A 26,230-nucleotide genomic window follows, 5' to 3' on the forward strand; every position below is an offset into this window, starting at 1 on the left:
TGAAGGCCAAGAGAGTTTTCTCGTTGGTTTCAGAAGAAACTGAGCTCACCCTTGCTGTCCTTTGGAGCCAAGTTAGTCCCATCCTGATCCATTTGAAGAACTTGCTTCTGAAAATCATTGACATGACATATGTGAAATGTCTGTGGTGTGGCTCACCCGTGTGATCTTTGTGTTGCTTAGTGCCACACATAATGTAGCTTCATCCTGGGCTTTACTCCTGTTTCTCCATGGAATGGACTGAATTGTTATTATTTGTTTTTTTGAACTGGGCAGAGTAACAGTGTGGTCACCTTCACATTTTTGTGCTTATACATTGTGCATTGTGACTGACCTTTCCTCAAAATACAAGTTGTCACCAGGCAGGTAGCAACCATGTAAGCTGAGCTGCAAAAATAGTTCTAGGATATAATTAAAAATAGCTCCAGGATAGTATTTGGACCTGAGGGGTGAGCTCTGAGTTTGGGCATATATCTGGCTCTGTAACTCACTGATGTTTTCAGAAAGCAAGGCTGAGTGTGGGTCTTAGTTCATTTAATGGCCATGTATCAGCGTCAAAATTTTCACCTTCTTCTCATCTATTTCAGCTTTCAAGGCCAGGAACTAAGTGACCTGTTCCTCTTGCCTTGGGCAGTGAATATGCAGTTTCAGAGCTTTGCATATGGATTTTGTTCCTCTTGCGCAGTAGAGGGTCAGTGTACCAGGAGCCATGGTTCAGACATGCTTCCAAGATAACAGCACAGCCTGAATCGGTTTGTACTACTATGTTTTGTATCAAACTGCTGAGTTATTAATGCGTTGGGGTTTCTGCCTCTGTTCTTGCAGTCAACAAATACGTGGTCCGAGTTTTTACTGGTGAAGTTAGCGGCAGTGGAACAGATGCGGATGTCTTCATCAATATCTTTGGTGAGAAAGGAGACACAGGTATTCAAATGCAAATCATTTCCTAAAATACTTCTTCCTGCTTTGCAGGCCTGCTATCTGAACAGCACACAACAGCAATCTGGCAAAGGCAGAATAATTTGGCTGAGTGAAGGGCACAACAAATGGTGGTGTTAGCTCTGGGGTTTCTCACATCCACAGCTTCTGGAAGCTGCTTCTGCAGTGCAGCAGTTGTGGCTGGAATGTGAGAAAAACTGAAGTTACCTATCACCAAAAAAACCCAGACCTTTGTGAAACACAACATAAATCACCAGTGTAAACCAGTGCAGTAAGTACCCATCCACTGAGGGATCCAGCACCAATGTGTATTTACGGTGCATGCAGTAAAAGCTGCATGTCCCATGTTTCTGTGTCACTGGACAGATGATACTGTTTTTTTCAGTGGGGCAAAGGCTGTGACTGAGCCTTCTTGGCCATTTCAAAAGATAATCTAACCAAGGTTTATATTAGCTGGCTTTAAGTTAATGGTGGGAGCTTATTTCTTAGTTCATTTAGTTATTTTTTTATTTTTATTTGGTTTTTGTTTGTTTTTTTTCCTGCAGATTGTATTGCAAAAGTGATCTGGGAACTTGAATTTATGTTTCTTAAAAAATATTTTTAACTGACTAACAATAAAAGATGTACCCAGACCAGAATCTATGGAAAAGAGTGTGTAGAAATTCCTGGAGACCCTGAGAGCAAATATTCTCTCTCTTCCATACTGCACCTATCCTGTCAGATTCAAGAAATAATGATATGATGTCTGCCAAGTGTCCTTGAACTGATTATGAAATGTAGTGGATAGGTCTCATCCTTGATTAATTCATCTGATCTCTCTGGAGACATCTGAAAGCTGGAGTCTAAATCTAAGCTGGTTGTCCAGGCACTCATATCATATCTACACAGAGAAATAACAACCCTAGAAAACAATTCATCCTCCTAAAGTAAGAGGGATAGATTTACCTCTAACACCTTTCTTGCACTGGTGCCTTGGGTGGGTTCAATCCCATTCCCAGCATCATTCACACATAAACAGTGCTTGATGCAACCTGGGTCATAAGGCCAAGCTCCTCTGACATCGGGAAAAGCTAATAGCCCTGATTGGGTCCTAATTTGAAAATAAATCCTTCCTGTGCAATGCAGCAAAGAATCCTGTCCTGAAAAGTCAAAAGCTGCAGCTTGTGACCAAAGCCTTTTTTTAAACAGTTTAGAGATTTTTAAAGACATTAAAAATGAAAGGGAAACGTGGTGGTTTGAAAAAAAAGACACAAAAGCCATCTGTATATATATTTCTAAAAACTCTGAAAGCTGTAAGTAACTCTGACATCAGAGCAAAAAATCCTGGTCTTTTGTGTACTCAAGAAAAGCTACCTTTTTTATTAGAATATAAAGTTCTCTGTCTTAACCTTGAATCATGGTTTCAGAGAGCTGTTACCTGGAGGATATTTAATTCAGTCAGTTGTGACATTCCTAAATATTTCTTCACCTACAACACGCATGTGCCAGTAACCCCTTACTCTTTGGTTTTTAATCTCTTTATTTTTTCTCAGGTGTGAGGAAACTGGACAATGACAAAGACAACTTTGAAAAGGGAGCTGAGGACAAGTTCACACTTGATGCTCCGAATTTGGGAAAGTTAAGGAAAATTAACATAGGGCATAATAACAAGGGTGGCTCTGCTGGCTGGTTCCTTGCAAAGGTTAGTTACTTCTGAGACATTTAAGATAAGCATGTTGTGGAATCAGAATACCTCGTTTGCTCTCTTGGTGGTCTGATGCCGAGAAATACAGGGATGTTTGCTGGCGAATCAGGTCCCTGGCTATGGAGAACGGCACAAATCAAGTTTTCACCTTTCCAGAAGTATCCTCTCCAGCACTTTCTTTTTCTGCAGAGCCAAGGGGGGTTGATGAAGCGCTGGCAGGAGCCTGGTGCATGCCACTGTGGCGCATCTAAATCAGGTGCAGCAGATTCAAATTGGGTAGTTATAAAACAAGGGATGCTCTGGGTTAGGGTAAGTTGTCGAGCATCTCAGGCAACTTTGTGGCAGTGAGAAAATCCAGCTGTGAAGATTTAAATCTGCCTGCTCTAATATTTCTTATGTCTCTGCCATTGCGGTTTCTTTGACAGATGAGGGGGAACTGTCCAAGCCCCTCCTCATTCTGTTGACTTGACTCATTACCAAGATAGTAAAGATACCAGAGCCTAAGAAATATCTGTTGAGTCTGTTGACACTGGAAATTTGAAAAGACTTATAACCTGGCCACATTTAAGTGATTTATCATGGGCACAGCAAAAGAGATATACCTGCCACAAAGATACCTTTCTTCCACTTTCATCCTCATTTTAATCTCCTGCTCTAAGTCGTGAAAGCTCTAAGCAGCTTTTAGTGGAATGGTTGAAGGAATATTTTAAAAGAAGAAATGTATGACTGCTCTTTCCTCTAATCTCATTTTCTTTCCTCTGCTGGTGTAATTTAACACAGCTGGCTTTAATCTACTGAAGATCTGACCCCAAATTTATAAATCCTGGATGAGAGGGTGGTTTGATGTATCACTAATGCAAACATTAGCACATACTTTTCCACCACCACCATATGCTGCACAAGAAATTTTTATGTTGGATGTCCACAAAAAATGCAGAAGATAAAAAAGAAAGCTCTTGTGCCCCCTGTAATAAATAGAGTGGGAGGAAGGGGAGAGGGATTAGAAACCCACAGAGAAGGAACCTTATTCTCACATTACAGATGAAGTCTGCAGGACATGTTTTCCCTAAGACCCAAAGCCTGAAGTAAGTGACTAGTTGCAGGCAACACCCTAATCCTATGTTCTGCACAGGAACAGCTCAGAGGTTAGTGATTAAGTAAAAAGCAACTTTTGCCTTGCAAGTTCAACTGGAAGCTTGGACAAATGAGCTGAAACAGCCCAGTTACCATCTACTGTTGGTAGATGTTTTTCTTTAATTTGCTGCAATACTTGGGAGTGCTGTCACTCCTGGATGAACCTGTTAAGCATCACTCAATGTTCTTCTCATGTGTCTTGTATTTTCAGCGTGGTTTATACTCAGGGCTTTTTTTCCACCTCTAAATATATGGATAAACATATTAACAGGAACCCAAAGAGGATCAGATGGTAGAGGGGGGTCTAAGTGTTGATATTGCTCCAAAGCCTCATATATTTTAGTCTGTAACACTCCAGCACAGCACTGCTCACTCATGCTGACAATCCCAGCCCTGGCAGACACTGCTGTCTGTGTCTACAGAGACACAACAAGGATCAGTAACACTACAGGAAACAGCACAGTGTGGGTTGAGTGACAAGAGGGGAAGTTCTGGTTCCCAAAAATGGTTTCACAAATCTATCAGAAAGGACAGGTTTCATATTTTCACTGTTTGCTGAGAAGGCAGAGAAAAGTGGCAATGACTTTCAATCCCTTATAGTGATTTTGGGTTTTTATTTCTTTAAGACATAAGCCACGAAGGTGAATAGACATTTTTTATTTCTTCTTTTCTGGCTGAAAATGTTCAGTACTCTTCACTGCTTGTTTAAAACACTGCAGTAACTCTATGACAAGATTGAGGAATACAATGCAAGATATTGGTAAGAAATCCCCCTGGAGGAGGTGCAAGAAACTCCAAGCAGTTAACGTTAGTTTATCTAGCATTAAAAAGGAAGATTGTTTCAATAAAATATATATCTACATAGGTTCAAGAGCTAAATCCTCCCAAATAAAAACTATTGCTACTGTGGGGTTTCTTAGCTGTCTTTCCAATGATTCCATCCTGGAGTAACCGAGTGGGATCACACAATTTCATTAGGTCACACAAGCTGATCTGATGGTCTTGATTTGTCCTGAAATTCCTTGGTATTATTTTATAACAAAGCTCTAAAACTGAGAGAGAAAGAAGACAGCCTGTTCCTAAAGCAGATCAAAGAGCTGCCATTCAGCTGATGGAGAAGGATAGCCAGCAAACGGGCTCTGGAGGGAAGGAAGACAGACCAGCCAGCTGGTCTTGCTAGCAGAGACATCTGGTCTCATACATGGTGAAAGACGCAGATTGAGTTCACTGGATAAAAAGAGAAAATAAAAAAGCCTGCTTTTTTTACTCACTGATTGTCTGAAATTCTATCAGTACTTAATTAGGGAGCAGAGAGGGATCTGCCTGACTATTGAATATATTAAGTACCAGGTGAGAGAGTTTACATGAAGCTTCTGCTCTTTTTTCACCCCCTCATGTAACACGATAGCTTTTCCCATGTTATTTTACAATGTGCTGTTTCTTTTCTCTTAGGTGATTATTGAAGACATTGGCAACAAATGTGTGTACCAGTTCCCAGTTGGACGCTGGTTTGCTTTAGATGAAGATGATGGAAAAATCCAGAGGGATATTCTTGTTGGGGGCACTGAGGCCACAGGTAAAGATATGGGTTGAATCCATGGTGGGTAATACGGAGGTACAAAAGCATGATTAATGCTACTAGCTGTGCTTTTTAGAAGGTGGAATGTGTTATGCTTAGGGACACCTGCAGTGGACTGTCTGCTGGTGACAGAGTGTTCTGTGTGAGGGTCCATGAACTACCATTGCATTTCCCACCTCCACATCTCACTAACGGAACTGCACAGGTCCTATCACCTGATGATAAATCCAGGTTCAGCCTGGAGAAAAGAAGGCTCAAGGGAGACCTTACTGTGGCCTTTCAATGCCTTATGGGGGACCAATAAGAAACCTGGAGAAGGGCTTTGGACAAGGACCTGTAGGGACAGGCCAAGGGGAATGGCTTTAACCTGCCCGAGGGGAGACTGAGATGAGCTCTTAGGCAGAAGTTCTTCCCTGTGAGGGTGCTGAGGCGCTGGCACAGGGTGCCCAGAGAAGCTGTGGCTGCCCCATCCCTGACAGTGTTCAAGGCCAGGTTGGACACAGGGGTTTGGAGCAAGCTGCTCTAGTGGAAGGGGTCCCTGCCCATGGCAGGGGTTGGAACTGGATACGCTTTAAGGTCCCTTCCAGCCTTCCAGCCTTCCAACCCAAACCAGTCTATGGTTCTATGCAAGGGGCTGATGGGCAGATGGTGAAAGATCCAGCTTGTACTGGATCTTTCATGAGGTTTCAGAAAGTGGATTGCTATTTCCACAGTCCCATGTATGCCACAGAGTAGTGTACATTGTACTTCAGGTTGTGTTCTGGAGAGCTGTTCATCCTTTTACAAAACAAGAAAGGCAGACCTGAGCCTTAGAAGGGGCATTTTTACTGTCCAACATAAAATAAGTCTCTGTTAAAAGAAACGTGGATGTAAATTCAATGAAAGAACTTAACATGAGGCAGAATATTATTTGGATAGAGTTCTGCCTGTATTTATTCATTAGCATAAACATTAACACTATGATTATGCACATAATAGCTGTTCTTTACTTCTTTGCATGGTCTTCAACATCTGCAGTCCTCATATTCCCCCCTCCATGGGCTGAAGGAATGTGGTCTGGGTGCACAGTTCTCACTGCAGGATGCGAGGATGCATGCTGGGAAAAAAAATAGGGGAAGATGGGAGAGAAATCAGAAAAAAATACAATTAATTTACTAAAAGATTTTCCTATTTTTCACCATTCATGACTGTGCTTTTTTTTTTTTCCCTACTCTCATGAGTTTTATTGAAGATATTTGCATAGCAGAAGGTGCTTGAATACATTTTTAAACATAAACTTCAAAGAGAGGATTGTTTGAAAGAGAATGAGTTCTGATGTTTCTACTTTGTCTCAAGTCTTTATTGAAATTCCTGGGTAATTTAAGAAAAGGAAGAACTTAGCTTGGTCCTCAACTGTCTTATACATGCTCCCTAAAACACTGTTATGGATACAGAGGTGTCTCTTTATTTGGTATCATGATATAGGTCTAGTATATGGTTGCCAGTGAACGAACCTTCTGGGAATTAAGGCCTGTAAGAAGAAATATTATCTTTCTTAGATCAACAATCAGTTGGTGTAATTAGAGCTGGACATGAAACAACCAAACTTGTATGCACATAGACTTCTTTTCAGAAATGCTTTTATTTCTTTCAGCTGGGATCATACCTCTCCCAAGCCTTGTTTTGCTGCGATTTTTAAGGTCTCACAGTGACAGTGAAGTTCCTGCTGGCTTCAGCAGCATTGTAACATTTGTGGTGTTACAGATCTTGCCACCATTGTTTAAAGCAACACTTCAACCTCTGACATTTTTGGGTGCTTGATGCATCTCAAAATCAAGTGACTTAGTTGCCAGTTCAAATTTTTCTCCTTTCTTCACCTATCACCACCATATGGTGGTGGTCAAAAACCCTCACGCATTTTCCATGTGACAGGGAGTCTGTGTCCACAAACCTGTTTCTCTTGGACAATCTGAAGGTAGCTGTGAGTTTCTCAGAGGTACGTGTGGGACAAAGCAGAAGAAGCATTGCAGTCTGTGTAAGTTGAAAGCTAAAAAGACCAGTGGAAAACCAGTAGAGCTCAATGTAAATCCAATCAGAATTATTGCTCTCAACCTTTTTTCCTCCCTTATTTTTTTCTTCCTAACTGAATTCCTGATTCCTTCAGGTATCGTGTACAACGTTGCTGTAGTGACAGGAGATATCAGAGGAGCTGGCACTAATTCCAAGATCCACATAATCCTCCATGGGTCCAAAGGCTTAAAGAACAGTGGGAAGATTTTCTTGGAAGGAGGTGAATTCGAGCGTGCCAGGACAGATCTCTTTAATGTGGAGATAGCTGCTCTTCTCAGCCCGCTCAGCAGAGTCACCATTGGGCACGACAATTGTGGTGTCAGTTCTGGCTGGTATTGTGAGAAGGTGAGGCCAAGCTGTTTGTCTGCAGACAGCTGTCAGGCCCTTTCCCATTCATGACCCCAACCCAACAACCAAATAGGGTTAAAAACCCCCTGAAATAAAACTGCATTTATTCAGATGAGAATATCCCTGGTTTAACAAGTCAATATTATACATAATGTATGGTAGTAGCTGATTTTCTCAAAGGCACACTAGATGCATAAGTCAATCACTCTCTAATTGGGTTGATTGCCCCTTTGCAGTCACAGAGATAGAGATTATTGTTTGCTCAGTGCCAAAAGCACCTTCAGATGTTCGCCCAAGGGGCCAGGCAGAAAAGCAGTCTTGGATTATGCTGAGCATGTCAAACTTATCATCTATATTCAAACTTCTTTCAAGTTTTTAGATGCTGTTTTCGAGCACAGAAAAAGAAGTGGCTAACCACAGCTGTTACTGGGAGGTAGTACAGCAAGATGTGATGTGAGGTCATATACAAGATCAGCAGGAGGTAATTGGAGGGTGGAAAGGAAGGCAGCTGCATACCCTGAAGCTAGGAGCAAATACAGTTTTCCTGGAAAGGAAAATCAGTTTAGGATGTGAGTTAGGGGCACGAAATTGCTCCAAGGGCTGGAGCAGCTCTGCTCTGGAGCCAGGCTGAGAGAGCTGGGCTGGGGCAGCCTGGAGAAGAGAAGGCTCCTGAAGGGGAGACCTGAGAGCAGCTCCAGTGCCTGAAGGGGCTGCAGGAAACCTGGAGAGGGGCTTGGGACAAGGGCCTGTAGGGACAGGCCAAGGGGAATGGCTTTAACCTGCCAGAGGGGAGACTGAGATGAGCTCTTAGGCAGAAGCTCTTCCCTGTGAGGGTGCCGAGGTGCTAGCACAGGGTGCCCAGAGAAGCTGTGGCTGCCCCATCCCTGGCAGTGTTCAAGGCCAGGTTGGACACAGGGGCTTGGAGCAAGTTGCTCTAGTGGAAGGTGTCCCTGCCCATGGCAAGTGGTTGGAACTGGATAAGCTTTAAGGCCCCTTCTAACACAGACCATTCTGTGATTCTATGTGCTTGAAGGCTTTTTGTGTCTTGTGCTCCCTTCAAAACCCTACTGTGCACTGTTGTGGTTCAGGGCATGTGCTGCACACTGATACAGCACTAACTCACTGCCTGTTCTCATTCCCTTCCCCTTGTGGTGTTCTACCCCTTCTTTGCTGACCCATTTTGTTCTACTTCTGGAAAGTGGAAATAACAGCACAGATGGGTTCTAGCTATACCCTAAATTGGGAATTGTGCAAACAGTCCAGTTCATGTTGGTCCAGAAAACTTGATTTTTGTGAGCAAAAGCAAGATCTCTAGCTGTACCTTTGCTTCAGTTACTTAAGTTTTCAGTATCAGGGTCCTGTGGGCTGCCTGCAAAAGAATATTCACCTTCCCAATCTCTTTTCCTAGGTGGTGGTTTATTGCCCATTCACTGGTATTGAACAGACCTTCCCCTGTGATAAATGGCTGGATGAAGATGAAGGAGATGGTCTTATAGAGCGGGAACTCTATGAAATGGTCTCATTACGCCAGAGAAGACTGAAAAGTAAGTACAAGTGCCCAGGAGTCTCCTGAGACCCCCATACATGCAACAGCAACCTGACTGTCACCCACACAACATGACATATAGTAGACCTATGGTGAAGTAGATGCTCAAGGAAATCGAGTCCTGCGTGAGTATCAGCTTTGAACATCCTGGTTTAGGGAGTTTAAAATAAAACTTTAAAAATATTTTGAAGAATTTCAATCATTTTCTTAAAGGAAAAAGTGGGACCTGGCAGCCTTCCTAGGTTCATTGGGCTTTGGGCTGCCTCTGCTGACATTTCACCTTTGCAGGCAAGCCAGGCTATGTTTCTTATTACTACAGAAGCAAAGCTTTCTTCTTCCATATAGAAACAAAACCTAAGTATAATTAAAATACAAACATGAAGGAAAACAGGAAGAAAACCCAGACTCTTCCCTCCAACTTTTTAACTCTTGGCCTAAGAGAAAAAGAACAGGTCTTAGTCCTGCCCAGCTGCCAGAAGTGCCTCCTGAGGCACACCAGTGCTGCATTTGAAGCCTCTTTTTCTCTAGAGCGAGGCAATGACACACATTTGCTGGGAGGTGTTGCTCTGTAATAACTAGGGCAGCATACCAACGTGTCCATCCATCCACACACGGCTCCAGCACCCAGCCTCACTTGCCACACAGAGCTGATCGCTGCCGTCTTGCCTGCACCAGTGTGTATGTGTAAGCAGAATGTTTTAATTAGGATAATACATCCAGTTTAATCTGAATGCTTTGGGTGGGCTCCTGCTTAAACAGCACTTCATTTAAATAAGCTTTGTCTAAATGTTAGTCAGTGTTAGAACCACGTTGCTTCCCTGACTCGGTCCATTTAACTAAAGCTTCTGCAACCTTTAACCCTCTATTATCAGCTCTGACTGTTATTGACAGGCTAATTCCCTTGCTGCTGCAGTGCAGGAGATAGAGAGCATTAGCCTTGAGAAATTTGTGACCTTTATCTGCCAGATTATAGAAGCGTAAGACTTGGAGTTAGAAAAGACCTATTATGTCATTTTGCCTATCTCCCTGTGCATACAGGACTGTCCGTTTCTGTAGAGATGATCAAAGCTTGGTTCAACCTCACTTTGGGTATCCACGATGAAACGGCTGCCTGCACAGCGTTTGCAAGCTGTTCCCCCTGTGGATTGCAGCCCAACATATAGCTTCTATTTATTCTCAGCCTTTCCCCCCCACCTCGTTATCTCAAATGCTATCCTGAAAACTGTAATGCCAGGTCTAGCCCTCCAGGGTGCAAACTATCCATGGTGTTTGTGCCCTGGGGAATATTCACTCTGGTTCTGAGAATTTCTAATCTGCTTGGATCCCTTGATGTGAAGGGATAGGGATTGGGAATGTGCCCAGAGAGCCCTGGGAGGATGAAGATGGGTATTTGGGGATATGCTTGGTCTGCTCCAGCAGCTGCAGACCTAGCTCACCCACTTTTCTCCCTGTGTGGCTTCTCCCTGACATCCCTCCATCAGTAACTTAATTCTGGTACAAGTTCCCTGCTCCCCATCCCTGCATACCTTGCTCCTCCTTTCCTTCAGCAAGAGATCAGGGAGGCCAAACCAGACAGATGAGAGAAGTCTCTGGTGTCTGAGTTGCCCTTGCTCTTTTACCCAGGGAGAGCAGGACTGCTGTATCACATGTCATGCACAAATTTGCCTTAGCTTCATTTCTGCTCAGATAAAACTTGCTGGTGTTTTTCAGGAAAGAGTGGTCATGGACATCATGCATATAGGGGCAAAACTTTTTCTAGAAGAGAGTTCCTTCTTTCCCCTCAGTAGCTGTTGCCTCTTTTCCACAGTCAAGTGCTGAGTACATCAGTAAGGATCTAATCTATATGCATGTCATTTCATTTTTGTATTCCATTCTGGGCTCTGAAGGTCAAGCCATGCCGCTCTGGGCTCTGGCATACCAAAAGAGTGAGCAATTCTTTCATTAAGATTTGTTAATAATTCAGCTGATGTCTGAGTCAGGAAAGAAGCCTGTTCCCTCTTCTGTGGATGCTGCAAAGCCTGCAGAACTGAAACACATTATTACCAATAAAGAATGAAGATGAGGGGCTCTTTAGAGGAAATAATGTCATCTTTACATAGGTAACCATCCCCTGGTATGAAAACCATGATAAAGATGCTGCAGGTGGACTGCTTTTATAGACAAAGTGTGCAGCTAAGACTTAAAGAGAGGAAAATGTTGGAGCTTTTACATGATCTTTGGGCATTTTGCTTAGAGTAGCACAAGTGTTAGCTGAAGTCAGGTAGGATTTATGCATGTAAATAACTTCAAAACTTTTGAAAAATACCTATATGTTGCTCTGAGCATGTTTGCCCCACATGGTGCAGACTGGCTGGAGATACCTGAACAGGATCTTAGCCTGTCCTGCAAAAGCCATATCTGGAGTAATTGATCCAACCTCAAGAAGGCTCGTTAGATCAGGATGAACTGATACATGGCCATACCCATACTCCTCCTTGTTCCAAACACAGATCATCTGGAGCAATTTTTAGGAGCTACCTGGATCTGCTTTGCACCATACACAAGTAACTGGAGACTCGTTGACAAAAAGAAAGCTGACTGTGTACTTAAACTACAGAGATGAAGTACATCCCTGGATTACCCTGTTAGAAATGTATGACACAGAAGAATATGGTTCACCATGAAAGTGGTGATTCATGATTTATCTCATTTTATTTTAAATGAAAACATAGAATTAGATTTCCAGGAAATCTCATTTGTGTATATCATGTAGCAGCTTGATCATGTTTGTGCAGAAAAGGATAAAATGTCCTGAAGAATGTCATGCCATCCTATCCTCTTCCAGAGGAAAGAATGATAACTATGGTTTTTACCTTTAAAAATTACTTTTTAAACAAAATGTCTTGAACTTTTCTTTGTAGAAAGCCCCTGGTCTCTGTGGATCTGGACAAGTGACATTAAAAATGCAGGGACAGATGCCACCATCTTTTTCCAGATTTATGGAGACAAGGGGAAGTCAGATGAGATGAAGCTGGACAATAATTCAGACAACTTTGAAACCGGACAGACTGACAAGTTCATGGTACGAATCTTGTGCAAGTGGTAAATTTGGCTTGGTATTGTTTCCTGGGGCATCAGCTTCAGCCCTGCACAGAAAATCAACAGCAGGAAGTCTTTACCTCAGTAGATCCTTCTGAAGTGGAGGTGAATTCATTCAATTTGCTGGTGATGTAAATTATTCATCCACCCGTTTAGGCCATGTCTTTCTAAAGCTAGTAATTTAGCTATTTTTTTTCCCCAGTGCCTAAGAGGTTATTTGCTATTTACAGAAGAATTAGGAGTGGTGTTTCCTCTCCCCAGTGATCTGGTCTTCAGCCTCCTTGGATGCGAGCCTCCTTGAATGTTTGGAGCTGAGCTCAAGAGCTTGTTGAGTTTGGAGGCTGGAGAGGGTCTTCTTGTATTTAGAAACCAATATGCTTAAAAGTTAACTGGGGACTGGTCAGAGAAAAAATAGGAAACAAACAATTTTAATGCATGATTGAAGGCAAAAGTTTTACACTCTTTGCAGCAGCAAAAATGCTGCAGCAAACGGATGCCTCCTGGAGGAATAGTGGCTGTGCTTTGCAGACCCTCTTTGAGAAGGAGCTGAAGCTTGGGAGCTGGCCTTAGTTCTTACTGGGATGAGTGGTTTCAAGCAGCTGTCATGATCAAAAGCGCATGGATTAAACTTATATGCTCTCCTCTCCAGAAAAGAGAAGCACCAAGCTCTTAGCAGAGTAGAGTTTATTACTTTTAAAGAACAAAATTTAGGTTTTTTAGTTTAGTTTTAGACTCCTCTCTGATTTGGCTCTAAAAAGATGTCCAGAGGGGTCCTTTGTGTGCTTGCTTTGCTGCCTTAAGAAATGGATAATGCGTTTTTACTTTCTCCCCCTTTATAGATTGAGCTCCCTGATCTGGGCACATTTTATAAGCTTCGAATATGGCATGAGAAAAGAAATCCCTTTGCTGGCTGGCATCTGAACAAGGTGAGGGGATGGCAGGGGAAGGTAGACCTGGGAAGACAGATTGGTTGCAGTCCTGGGTCACTGCATTCTCCAGCTGGCAGCTGAGTTTGATGTGCAGTGGTCAGAGGTGCCTCCCTTTACAGACAGTGCAGCCCTAGGGGTGGAATTGGAAATCCTACATGAAAACAGCATGTGGAGAGAGCACATCATAGCATTCACAAAAATACATGGGGAGAGAAGGGTTCATTGTATGGTTTTGGAAGAGATTCCTTCTTCCTCCTCTCCTTTTCAGTTCAGCCCAGATATGTATGGGAAATGAGAGCAACTGGAAATGGTAGCTCCCAACAGCCCAACTTAATGGTGGTAATGATATTTCCCCATGCTTCCAGCATCAGGCCACTGTAGTCCTCCCTGGCTGCTGCCAGGGACTTTTTCCTTTGCTCTTCGAAAAGCTTCCTACTCTTAAGCATTGTTACTATATGGAGAGGTAAACCTCCTATTTAGGCTGGTCGTAATGAAGAACTGATTGCAGCAGAGACCTATTGTATGGTCTCCTATTCAGAGCATAACCTGTCCTGAAGTTTTGACAGCCCCACTGCAGGACACTTGCAGACTGGAGGAGCCTGTGGAGCCTGTGCAGAAGAGAGCAGCATTGTTGTGTTTGGGAAATGAAAAGGGTATTCTTCAACCACATGCCCTCTGTTCTACCAGCAGTGACTACCATGCTGTCAGCCCTCACATGGATCTGCAAGGCAGCAAGTTCACCTCTAAGCTTCACCCATACTCCTACTGCAGAGCTTGGAAGATGTTCTCTGCACGTAACAAAAATATTCTTTGTTCTGCAGCCATAAATAATTGCGATGATAAATCACAATTTACCACTTAAAAGATTTTTCTTGAGTGCTTTTAATGTGCTTTGACAGATCCTGCTGTCCTTCATTGTCACGGAGCTGCTAAAGCATACACAGACAAACACCTCTCCAGTGGGGAAAGGACTTTAAGTAATCCTGTGTTCACCATGTGGTGGGAGAAGTTGTCTGGCTGTGGTCTTTATCAAAAAGAAAGTTCTGGTCAGACATTAGGCCACTGCAAACTGTTAGTTCGTTCATGGGTAATGAGTAAGACTGCTTAGACCTTCTATAGCTACAGATTTCCCTAGGATATCCTTTTCTCCTGCACAGAAATTGTGTTCAGGAAGGATAAGAGGAATCTAACAGTGTGTCTAGGATTTACTTTGGGATAAACTTTCTAAGCAAACCTGGTGAAGCTGCAGGAAATCAATCTGCACATGAACACCCAGTCTGCTGTTTTCTGGATGGATCAGTCTCATAGCAGATGATTCCCATCACTTGTGCCTCCATACTGAGATGAAACCTTAGTGATGCTTTGTTCCAGTCCTCACAGATTTCATGCCAAGCTTGCTTTATGTCAGAGCAGGCTTCCATTTTCTATTACAAGAACAGTCACACTGGTCAGCCTATAAATCCATCTAGTCCAGCATCCTCTCTCCTGTGTCACATAATCCTTGTCTCTAAACTGGAGAGGAATGGATTTGATGGACCACTAGGTCGATAAGGAATTGGCTGGATGATCACACTCAAAGAGTTCTGATCAACAGCTTGATGTCCAAGTGGAGACCAGTGAAGAATGGTGCTCCTCAGGGGTCAGTGTTGGGATCAGTCCTGTTCAACATCTTTGTTGGCAACACGGGCAGTGGAATTGAGTGCACTCTCAGTACATTTGCTGTTGACACTGAGCTGTATGATGCTATTGACCTCTGGGATCCAGAGACCTGGACAGGCCGGAGAGGTGAGACCATATGAACTTCATGGAGTTCAAGAAGGCCAAGTGCAGGGTCCTGCCCCTGGGTCAGGGCAATCCCCAGCACAAATACAGGCTGGAGAAGGACTTGGGAGTATTGGGTGAGGAGGAGCTCCCCATGACACGGCTTCAGTGTGTGCTTGAGCCCAGAACCCCCCCGTGTGCTGGGCTGCATCCCCAGAGTGTGAGCAGCAGGTCAAGGGAGGGGATTCTCCCCCTCTGCTGCACCCTGGGGAGATCCCATACCTGCAGTCCTGATCCAGCTCTGGGGCAACAGCACAAGAGGGACGTGGAGCTGTTGGAATGAATCTAGAGGAGGCCATGGAGATGCTGCAAGTGCTGGAGCAGCTCTGCTCTGGAGCCAGGCTGAGAGAGCTGGGCTGGGGCAGCCTGGAGAAGAGAAGGCTCCTGAAGGGGAGACCTGAGAGCAGCTCCAGTGCCTAAAGGGGCTGCAGGAAAGCTGGAGAGGGGCTTGGGACAAGGGCCTGTAGGGACAGGCCAAGGGGAATGGCTTGAACCCTGCCCGAGGGGAGACTGAGATGAGCTCTTAGGCAGAAGCTCTTTGCTGTGAGGGTGCTGAGGTGCTGGCACAGGGTGCCCAGAGAAGCTGTGGCTGCCCCATCCCTGGCAGTGTTGAACAGGGCTCAGAGTAACCTGCTCTAGTGGAGGGTGTCCCTGCCCGTGCCATCCATATTTTGCTCTGTGGATTTATGCAGTGGCATATGACAAGCAGTTACTAAGATCCACAATATCCAACAATACTTTCACAACACTGTGGAGCGGTTGGAGAATGTAGGAACGAAAAGCTGTCAGCTATGACAGACTTTGTTCCATGCATCACCGTCATGCACAAGTCGGAATGACGGTCTCATTTTTAAAGTGTGCTATTATTCTGTAGCTACCTTCTCTCGCTTCCCAGGCAAAAACCTGTCAGGAGCTTGTTGCTTGTTTGTCTTTAAGCATCTGAACTCACACAGTGTTTTGGTTTAATGAAGGTAACTCTGTTGAAAACGCTGACAAAAGAAAAATACTCGTTCAACTGTGGCCGCTGGCTAGATATAAATGAAGACGACAATGAGATCGTGCGGGAGCTCCCTGCGGAGGGATCTCTAGTGACTGAAGTCATGCCAGGTGAGAGCCATGGGCTCCGTTTAGGGGTTCACTTAGAATAGAAAGAAACCCTCTTTGTGTAAGGGATGCACAAGCAGACCGATGCAATTCAATGAGCTTTTCTTTCTGGCAATTTCTCTCTGCAGTATTTTCTGAGAGCATCATTAGCTTCATGAAGCCTTAGAAATCCCAGGATCTTGTTCTGAGCAGATTTCTTTGTGATGGGAGATGGGAGAGGCCTGGCTGCAATATAATTGTTTCCAGAGCTTTTTTTTTTTTTTTTCCAAACTTGGATTTTTTCTCATTCTTCCTTAAAAAGTGGAATACGAGGATTGAGGGATGTTCATGGAAAGCTCACTCAGCTAAAGGGCAAAAAATTCAGCAACCACTTTGGGGCTTTAAAGTTTTATTTAATTATATGCACATGTAAGCAGATATATGTATAAATATATGGGAGGTTACACAAAAGAGTTCTGTGAGAGCATAGACACCATTCAGTATGTGTAAGCAATCTAATCTATTTATTGGGTTAACTGTGCTTGAACTGGAGATTTAATTAAGGAAAGCTGCATTACTTTGAGCTGGCTCCCTGAAGTGGCCACTTCAGTCTTGACCTTGTGTCACAAGAATTAAATGTACTTGAAAGGAGACTTTCGGAGAGCAGCATATCTCAAGGTGAATGCTGGGATTTCTCTTATTTCCACCAAAGCAGCCGGTGGGGCTCCACACTCTGTAGACCACGAGTCCCCTGTTTTGTGAAGTTTCGAGTGAACTCAGTGATCTGCATGCAGCTGAGCAGTTCCTCAGAAGAGGAAGAGTAATTGTAATTGCAGATGTTATTAAAATGTAAATAAAGCTGGGTTTGAAATGTATTTTTAATCAGCTGTGGAGAGGGCTGCTTGAGTTCAAAAGCAGGCACTTCCCTGTGAGGAGCAATTGTGCTGAGCATGGGTGAGATGCAGCATCCACTTGTGTTGGTTTCAGAGGGAGGGTGGCAGTATTGCTTTTTTTCCCTTCCTGATGCCAGAGAACAAGGTTTCTCTCTTGAAGGTTGTTTCTGGTGTTGGTCCTTCCTTGTGAAATTTCTTCTGGAAATCCTTCACCTAATGGGCTGGGGGAGAAGAGATGAGGGCAGGGCAGTGGAATTAAGGTGGCAACTCAAAATCTACCCATCAAAATCCTCAATAATGATCTCAAAGGTGTAAGCAGGCAAGACATGATCCAACCTTCTTCACTGTGAGGGTCCCAGGGAGATGGGACCAGCTGGGCTTGTCTTCCCCCATAAAGCCAACATGAAGAGCCTGTTCCCCAGGTCCCCAAGTGCTCAGTATTTTTTAACTCTTTGTTTCTCCCTGCCGTGCCTCTGGGTGCTGAAAATGATGTTTTTCCAGAACATGTTGTTACAAGGTCCCCCATCACAAGGATCCACTTGGGAAGGCAGGAGGGGAGATAGGAGAGGTGGTGCCCTAAGGAAGCTATGCGCTTCAATTCATGAGGTTTTACCTGAAGGAGATGGCATTTTTGTGTCCTGTGGAGGGGGTTTATGTTTTTTCTTGGCATTTCAGGCCTTCCTATTTTGGCTATTTTTCTTTTCCTGGTGGCCCCATCCCTGGCAGTGTTTAAGGCCAGGTTGGATGGGGCTTGGAACAACCTGGTCTATTGGAAGGTGTCCCTGCCTATGGCAGGGGATTGGAATTGGCTGAGCTTTAATGTCTCTTCCAACCCAAACCATTTTGTGATTATATGATAACATGGAAATGTTAAAGTAAATGCATCATCAGAAGTACCAACTGGAAGTACAACCATTTAAAATTAATTGCAATTCTGTGAAAAATGCAGTAAATTTAAATGGCAATTAATTGTGTTGCTGTAACTGTTTTATTAATCTATGTCTCCACAGTGATTAAGTACCGGGTGACGGTTTGCACTGGGACGGTAAGTGGGAGCGGCACGGATGCCAATGTCTTTGTGTGCCTCATCGGTGACCAAGGAGACACGGGAGATCGTGTTCTCTACAACTGCATCAACACCGTCAATAAGTTTGAAAAGGGCAACGTAAGTTCACACAGCAGCTCCTTAGGATGGGTTTTTGAGTGTGTGACTGTAGATTTTCTTTTTTGATGTATGTGTTTGTAAGCTTGGCTAATTTCTATGCTAGTTTGGGCTAAGGCAGAAAGGAGAATAAATTATGTCCACGGAGCATCATAAGAGGTTGCAGTTGGAGGGACATTCGGGTCAGGGACAGTGTGTCATTGCTTGAAATTGGTATGTTCCTAAGAGTCTCCTAGTTTGCTTACCAGCTAAATCCTGACTGTTGACATGGCATCTTCAGATCAGGGAAGGCTTACAGAAAATCTGTGCATCTTCCAAGAGCAAGAGTGAGTCTTTCACCCTTCTAATCTAATATGGCAAAAAATCTGTCTCCCAGGGCAAAGCAAGAAAAAGCATTTTATTTAATGTGAAAATTAGAACCAAAAGCCTCATCTGTTTCATTTATATTTCCTCCAGTCTTCCCTCAACCATGATGAGCTCAGTTTTTGTGTGTTATTTTCAATCTGCTTTTAACATGTTTTTCAATGACCAAGTCCTGAATGGAGTGGGTGGAAATGGCCTGGGGTGAAGGCAGAGATCCTTGGAAAGCTGGAAATAGGAAAAGGTCAAATTGTAGTTAAAGCCGTTGTAGCGTTAACAGCATTAACAAGTGTATAATATGCTGATCTGATCTATGGGGTCAACCTATGAAGCCAGTTTTGGATCTTTATGGTCTGACTTTGACAGGTAAAATATAATCTGTATCTCCTGGAGAGGATTTTGAGAATATGATTACACAACTCTGCAGATTTCTCATCTTTTGTGTCATTATTTGATTTAAGATTTGGAATGGCAAGAAAATGAGGGTGTTAGACTGAAAAAATGAAAAGAAAAGGAGGTCATGTTTTCAAAATTGACTGTTGTGTTCAGGCTTCTGAAACATGTATTAACACATTGGATTTGCCTTTGAGTGTCCAGATTTTCCAATTCTTCACTGAAATGACTGAGTTTTTAGACTTTGAAAGAGCTTTCGTCACCGTTTTCTTGTTTCTGTAAGACCTGTATGTAGAAACATGGTATTTACATATTCTGTAAATTCACTCTGTTTCTAAATGATATACAGGTTTGCAGACATGGATGTTGAAACATCATATTTTTTCCTATGCAGTTACATTCATTTTTTTATTTTTAAAAAGTATGTCCAAGTTATAAAGGACAGCTTTTTGTTATTTGGCCAAATCTTGTTTTGTCAAAATGATAACAAAATAAGTCATGTATTGGTGATGATTTAAACACTGTTTCAATGAAGTCCCAAAGAAGGTGCTTGGTTCTCAGAAGATAAAAGGTATTTTAAAGACAGATAATGACTATTTTATTTTTACTCCAAAAATGAGTTATAGGGTAACCAGCATGAAAGGGAAAAATTGAAAAAATAATAAAAATTGTTTTGGAAAGCAATTACTATGACTAGTAGTACGCAAGTGATATAAACCAAACTGGAACTGACTAATGGAAAACTGCTGTCTTGGCATGAGGAGGTGATAGCTGGTGAATGAATTGGAAGCTGTTTAAGGACTGATCCTGAGAAACTTAGAGCTCATAAGTTCAAGAGACTGAGTGAATATATCTACACTGATTAACTCAGACACCCTGTTAAAAAGAAATGTAGCTAGAGTCAGAGCAGTCTCCAATCTACAGCCACTTAAGCCAGTAGTACCTTGATTACCAATTTGACTTGAAAAGCCTGTATATAAGGTAAAATTTAAAGATGCCTCTAAATTAGGTGTTTGCCCTGCTGTTGTTCCAGTTAGTTACTTTCTCATTAGTTTATATCAGCCATTAATAAGGGAGATGAACAGCAGGCCTAATGAATTAGACTTCATTGACTTAGACTGACTCAGTGAGGTTCCAATACCTTACATCCCCAATTCAGCAGTTCTGACTATGAAAGTAGCACTTGTTCAGGTATGTAAGCCCATCACTAACACTTAAAAAGTGGTAATCTGTCTAGTCTTTATTTTAAAGGTTGGTTTGGGGTTCTGAGTGATGAAAGTATTATGACTCTTTTAATAAATTTAAATATTGAAATGAATATTATCATGCCACGACACTCTCTGGGAGATAATTGGTTATATGTGACCACCATGTGTGCTTCATGGGCTTTTAGGAGATGAAGAACAAATGAATGGCAGTATCTTACTTAGCAGGGCATCTCAGCCAGATGGTAATCACAGCAGTCACATGTCTTTGTTGGACTATATGCTTCAGATACTCTGTGTGCTTGCACACAGTATTTACTATACATGTATGTGTGTCTGTATATGTACCATAGACACCTGTCTGCCTGATTCCCAGAGGATTAACTTGCTCTTTTAATACACCTTCCACCACCCACTGGGAACTGCTCCTCCCAGTATACTCTTGGGTAACAGACATCTGGTCTTAAGAGGCCAACTTTTGGGTTACTCTGTGGGTTGCTGATTTGAGGTCTTTTCCAGGAAAAAAAACCCAAACAAAAACCAACCACACAACAAAAATGACATAAAATTCATGTGTTTTGTGGGATATTAAGGGTGTTTTGCTGCTGGGTTAGGTTCACACCAAACTCTGACACAACCAAACACAGTTCATGGAGCAGCTGGAAATACCCCTATACAGCCATGCCTAATTCTTGCATGCCAAGAAATTGCGGGGGTTAAATTGTGCTCACTAGTCCATAATTCAAGGTGGAGTAATATCCTTAAATTGTACCTCTAAATACCTCTGTGGATTTGTTCTGAAGTGACTGTCCTGGATTTCCCAGAAAGCTGGTATCTGAGCAGGGGTTTGAAGTTGGATTTCTGGCCCCACTGTATGAACTTCTTAATAATAAAATTACTTATCTTTTTTTTCAGTTATGGAGGGCATGCAATGATGTGGGAGATTTAAGATGCTGGAAGATCATATATTTGTAATTCTGATGTTATACATCTAGCACAAATATTCAAGCTTTCATTCTTTGGTATACTAATTCATACTTTCTCCTTTGTCTTACGAAGAATTGTCTTGCGGAATGCTGATGATGTTGGTTTGATTACAATAATATATTTGGCTGGTTTGTTTGTTTTTAAGGAAAAATATTGCCTTACCTTTTTTCTTCTCCTTCTCAAAGGCTGATGAATTCTTCGTTGAAGCAGTAACGCTGAAGCAGGTGAGGAGGGTGAGGATAGGGCATGACGGCAAAGGAGGAAGCAGTGGCTGGTACCTTGCCAAAGTGATAGTGAGGGAAGAAGGACAGCCAGAAAGTGAGGCTGTGGAATTCCCCTGCTACAGGTACTAGAAACAAAGCTTGCAAATTGTGCCTCCATCTATGCATTTGCAAGACTTTGAAGAGCCTAGCTGTTGTTCCAAGACTGGAATCTTCTGAGCACGGCTTAATCCTTTTTATTTATTCGTTCATTTATTTTTGCTAAGCCTGAAAGCAAAGAGTGTGGACTGGGAGGTTTAAGATATGGCTAACACCCCTTACCAAACGAACTGCAATCTGAATTGTGAACTTCTCAGCAACTAGCTCAGTAATACAAAGAATTTCCAAAAGGTAGAATGCAACCTTCCAGTACCACATCCATAGCCACTGCAATTGCCTGCTGCAGAAACACACGCTGCAATCCACTACAATCTGCTAGTTTTATTGCATATGTGTGATGAGGTTCTGGTCCCTCATATGCACATCCCATCTTTCCAGGAGTAATGGGATGCTATTTTTGTGTTGGGAGAATGCAGAATTTTTATGCTGCTGTCTTAAGAGCTCCTTGCATGAAAGAAAATGCATATCATGCAGACAAAGTGCAGATAGAGCAGAGGGCTCTAACTTACCCTTATGGGTGGGTTATAAATGTATTCTTCTCTTTTCTAGACAACCAAGTGGCCAAAAGAAATGTGTTCCACTGAGGGTACCCATGGGGAATGAGATGTACCATCTGTTCTGGAACTAATGAGGGTCTGCCTCAACACTGCAGCACAAATAGAGAGAACTTGGTGGAAGCAAAAAAGACTAAATTCAGCGTAGTTCAGTGTATTGTAAAGTCCCATTTGGCCTCTCAGGTTGTCCGTCCTTTAGGATGGAAGTTCATTTTGTTCCACTTAGCTACATCAAGTAACTGCTCTAAGTCATCTTCTGGGGAACAAGGAGAATTACAAAACACAGTTATTTTTAAATTGCAAAGGTAAAACCTCTAAGCTGGTTACTTGTCTCTTTTCTTGGAAGAACTCCACTATAATGAGGGGATTCAGCCAAATATGAAACAGGAGCCAGGCCCAGCCTCTCTGCACTGCTAAAGCCACATCTTGTCAGAGAGCAAACTCACTAGGGAGACAGCACGGAGCAGCAGATGCAATGTCATCTTGGTTGTGAAAAGCAAGCCAGTCTCTCCCTTTTCAAAGAGCAAACCACCATGTTGTCATTGCTGCCTTTTGATACATATTTAACAACCATATGTTTTACTGAGTTAAGCAAGCAAGCTAGACAGGTTTTTGCTTGGACATGAAGTGTCCATGTGAAGAGCTGTTTTGCTCAGACTCCTCAGAGATACCTCTGTGTCTAACTGCACTATGCAGCTGGCTCATTTTAAATATTTCCTTTTGCATTGCCTCCTTACCTGACTGTTTAGCTGGGCATCTTGCCTCAGCTTGGAGGGATAGCCCCCTTCCCCTTAGCTTTATAGCCGCATATCAGAGTCCACAGGGCATTTCCCTCAGGCCAGGGACTGAGAAAGGAGGAAGAAAGCAAACCCAAGACTTTATCCCCAAAACGTTAGTGGGGTGCATTCAGGCTTCACGTCACAAAAGATGGAATTCCACTCTTCTTACCTTTCTAAGCGTCTCTTTTTCCAAGTGGTATCTGTGTTGTTCATGCAGCTTTATTTGCTGTCCTTGTGCCAGCATTATCTCTTCCTCTCAGATTGAGAAGGTAACATGACTGATCACCTCCAAACACAGGGACAGCTGCTCCCTCTCACTATCTTTGGTGCCTGTGTCTCTTGAGAGATGGGGGCATCATCGCAGTATACGGGTGTCGTCATGGAGTCTGGAGATATCTGAGGGCGAAGGTGCTCACCCACTGCATCCTCTATGTGAGGGATAAAAATCTCCATGACCTGCAGCATTTGGATGTTCCCCTCCAGTCCTGTAGGCCACGGACAGCTTATGTCCTCTCTGCTTTGGCAGCTGCTCATAGAGCTCTCCTTCACCTGCATCTTCAGAGCCAAGATGCTGAAGACTTAGCCAAGAAGAGCCAATGCGAGTGAGGTTAATTAGAGACTCCATCTGGGGGACACCAGGGAAGCTTCTGTTTCAGCTTGGGTATTCTGAGGCCAGCCAGTATATATGCTGATGTTCTCATTGCCTTAATATCCAAGACCTGATTAACTTTGACTCTTCTACACAGCATAATTGTATGGTCTGAAGAAAACAACTGCTGCTGCTGTGCGGTTACTGAAAGATACTCTGTTGACTTTTTGCTGCTTAGCTGCCATTGTGGGACAGATAGAGGACAAAATGCCTTCCATCAGAAACACATCTCGATGCAGAAAGTTTCACAGGCTTCTTACCTCTACAAAAACTAGGTTGTGCTAGCATATGGGGAATGAACAGCAGAGGAAAGAGCTGGCTAACCAGCTTCTACTGTAATTAATGTCTGTAGGGTATCCTTATAGATCTTCACTCCATATAGCTCATTGAAGCCTCTGCTGTTGTTATTTACCTATTCATAGACTTGGCTGCATTTTGTCTTTTAATTTGAAAGCTTTTTTATGACTCTATAGGAACATCTATTACCTAGTAGTCACAAGAGCCCTATGAGAAGAGCTGTCTTTGTTGTACAAGGGAGCCAGCACAGATAAAGAGAAGCTAAGTGAATTAGTTGTGAGTTTGTGTCACATTCAGGAAGAGCATCAAGAAATAATGACTTCCAGGCCTATGCTTTCAACCTAAAAGCTCTAGTTGGCTGTAAAGGGAATGGTTTGTAGCTCTTCTCAGTGATTTTTAAAGCGGTCATTTGATTTGTGCTTTCAAGAAGTAAATACGAGTAATTTCTCCAAACATTATTTGCAGAATTACTAGTATATCACTTGGATGCATTGCAGTGTTATTCCTCCCTTATGACTCCATAACTTTATACTATCTATGCTTTTAGGGAATGAACTCTGAATCATTCGGTTGCACAACTAAACAATTAATACTTTATAATACCTGATGTGGTTTAGGAATTGTGATCATGAATACTGCTAGAAAGTTCAAAATGAAAGAGTTTTTCTTTTGCCCCAGAACTGGAGGCAAACTTTTTGAAGTTCAGAACTGAGTTCTTCAGATTTCGTTTTCTCCCCAAGGCTCTGTGGAAGTCCAGGAATGGACTAGCTGACATTCTCTAAAACAGTCTATTTTCAATAATATTTCTATCCCAGACAGAAATGAATTTTCAATCAGGCGAAGTCAGGAGTTTGTGATAGGATAAAATTTTATATGCTATAAATCATTACAGCTCCACTGAAATCTTCAATGATACTTCATTACATTTTCTTCTAAGTGTATGGACTGCACCATCCTAATTTTTCTCCAGCACAAGCATAAGGGAACATCATTAATTCTCTGAAGAACAACAGACAGACCCTGAATAGGATGATGCAGTAGGAGACTTCTGTGAAAGAACATTTATTCAATCAAATGCCAAAAGTGTTCACCATAAAAAGGATCCAGATTTTTTTTTTTTTTCCCTAGAATCAGCCTGAAACGTCTCTTTTACACATATTTATATACACAGGTTATAATTAGAGACACGCACACAAATATATCGGTATCTCTGAATCTAATGGACGTGCTAATCATTCTAACTAAACACAGGCTATCGCCTGCTGGATTTCAAATGCTATATGTGATATCACACCATAGTTTTTTCCAGTGCTTCCCTGACTCTCTGATCCTCTAGAAATTATCTCTGAAGTGGTTTTCATATCATATTTGTTTGCTTTTGGTTATTGGACATACAGTATCTCTCTAGAAAGAAGTATGTTATGCATGATACAACTACACCCTTGCAAAACCCACAATAAATTGCATGTACTAAAATCATGTGGAAGCTCTGATAAAATAAAAGATTTTGCAACCTCTTTTGTGCTAGAAATATGATGGCTCCATACTGAAAAACCTATTTTCTGAAGCCTGATGTGTTTATAATGTGTCAATCCATTTGTGTTCAGTGTAAGACTATAAACCCCTGGTTGCAATCTGCCACTTTGTGATATGCTATTGGAATTACATTGAAGTAAAATTAGGATATTGCAGCATATGTGCTGAAGTGAAGGAACGCAGTGGCATTGCTCATCCAGATGCTTCCTCTGTCATGAAAATCAGAGAAAACAACTTCTCTTTTCTTGAGAAAATAGTGCCTCTGCCACTTCTGACTGCTCTCTTGGCTGAAACAAAGTAAGGAGCCTTAAGTCACTTCTGCTGATAAACTTCACTCTTCCTCCTCCAGTGCAAGACATACTCCTCTTACCTTCAGTAGCTACCAATATCGGTAGTGGAATTTTCATTATCTAAGGACACATTCTCCTTTTTTGATTCACTTTTCTCACTGTTGAACCAGTTAGCTTTTCTCATTCTGCACGCAGAGATCTGTTTCTTGTGGGATGTATTTTCATCCTGCCACTTTGGTGCAGAAGACGTTTCCCTAGCATCATCAGTGGTGAAGGCAACAGAAAGCAACAGCATGTACACCAGCAACAGAACAGCAGCTTGCAGGACACAGAAAGCAGCAGCAGGAGAGCAGAAGTGTGTCTGCCTTATGAGCTTCTGCCTTCCTGAAGGCCATGCTGTAATCAGTAGTGCCAGTGCAGTGGAGTTCACAGGCTCAAATTTTGTGGGGCCTTTCAGTTAACATCCATGTATGCAGAAGCATCTTAACTTTAGGAATGATGCAATCCCTTAACCACTGGATACCTGTCCAAGGACATGAATACTGAGCCAGGATCAAG

General features: G+C 42.6%; 1 protein-coding gene across 1 annotated transcript in view; it reads left to right on the forward strand.

Moving 5' to 3' along the window:
* LOXHD1 (lipoxygenase homology PLAT domains 1) overlaps window positions 1-26,230 on the forward strand; it is a 170,595-nt gene that overhangs the window by 58,946 nt on the left and 85,419 nt on the right. The window contains exons 5-14 of the mRNA XM_062611784.1: window positions 823-921; window positions 2,469-2,617; window positions 5,207-5,330; window positions 7,477-7,727; window positions 9,139-9,274; window positions 12,177-12,337; window positions 13,194-13,280; window positions 16,076-16,211; window positions 18,091-18,245; window positions 21,373-21,533. Coding sequence (XP_062467768.1) covers window positions 823-921; window positions 2,469-2,617; window positions 5,207-5,330; window positions 7,477-7,727; window positions 9,139-9,274; window positions 12,177-12,337; window positions 13,194-13,280; window positions 16,076-16,211; window positions 18,091-18,245; window positions 21,373-21,533 — 1,459 coding nt within the window. The remainder of the gene's footprint in view (window positions 1-822; window positions 922-2,468; window positions 2,618-5,206; window positions 5,331-7,476; window positions 7,728-9,138; window positions 9,275-12,176; window positions 12,338-13,193; window positions 13,281-16,075; window positions 16,212-18,090; window positions 18,246-21,372; window positions 21,534-26,230) is intronic.

The sequence above is a fragment of the Pezoporus occidentalis genome, unplaced genomic scaffold (assembly GCF_034315485.1).
Source record: "Pezoporus occidentalis ecotype Australia unplaced genomic scaffold, CSIRO_AGI_Poc_V1 ctg157, whole genome shotgun sequence".
NCBI classification, from domain to species: Eukaryota; Metazoa; Chordata; class Aves; order Psittaciformes; family Psittacidae; genus Pezoporus; species Pezoporus occidentalis.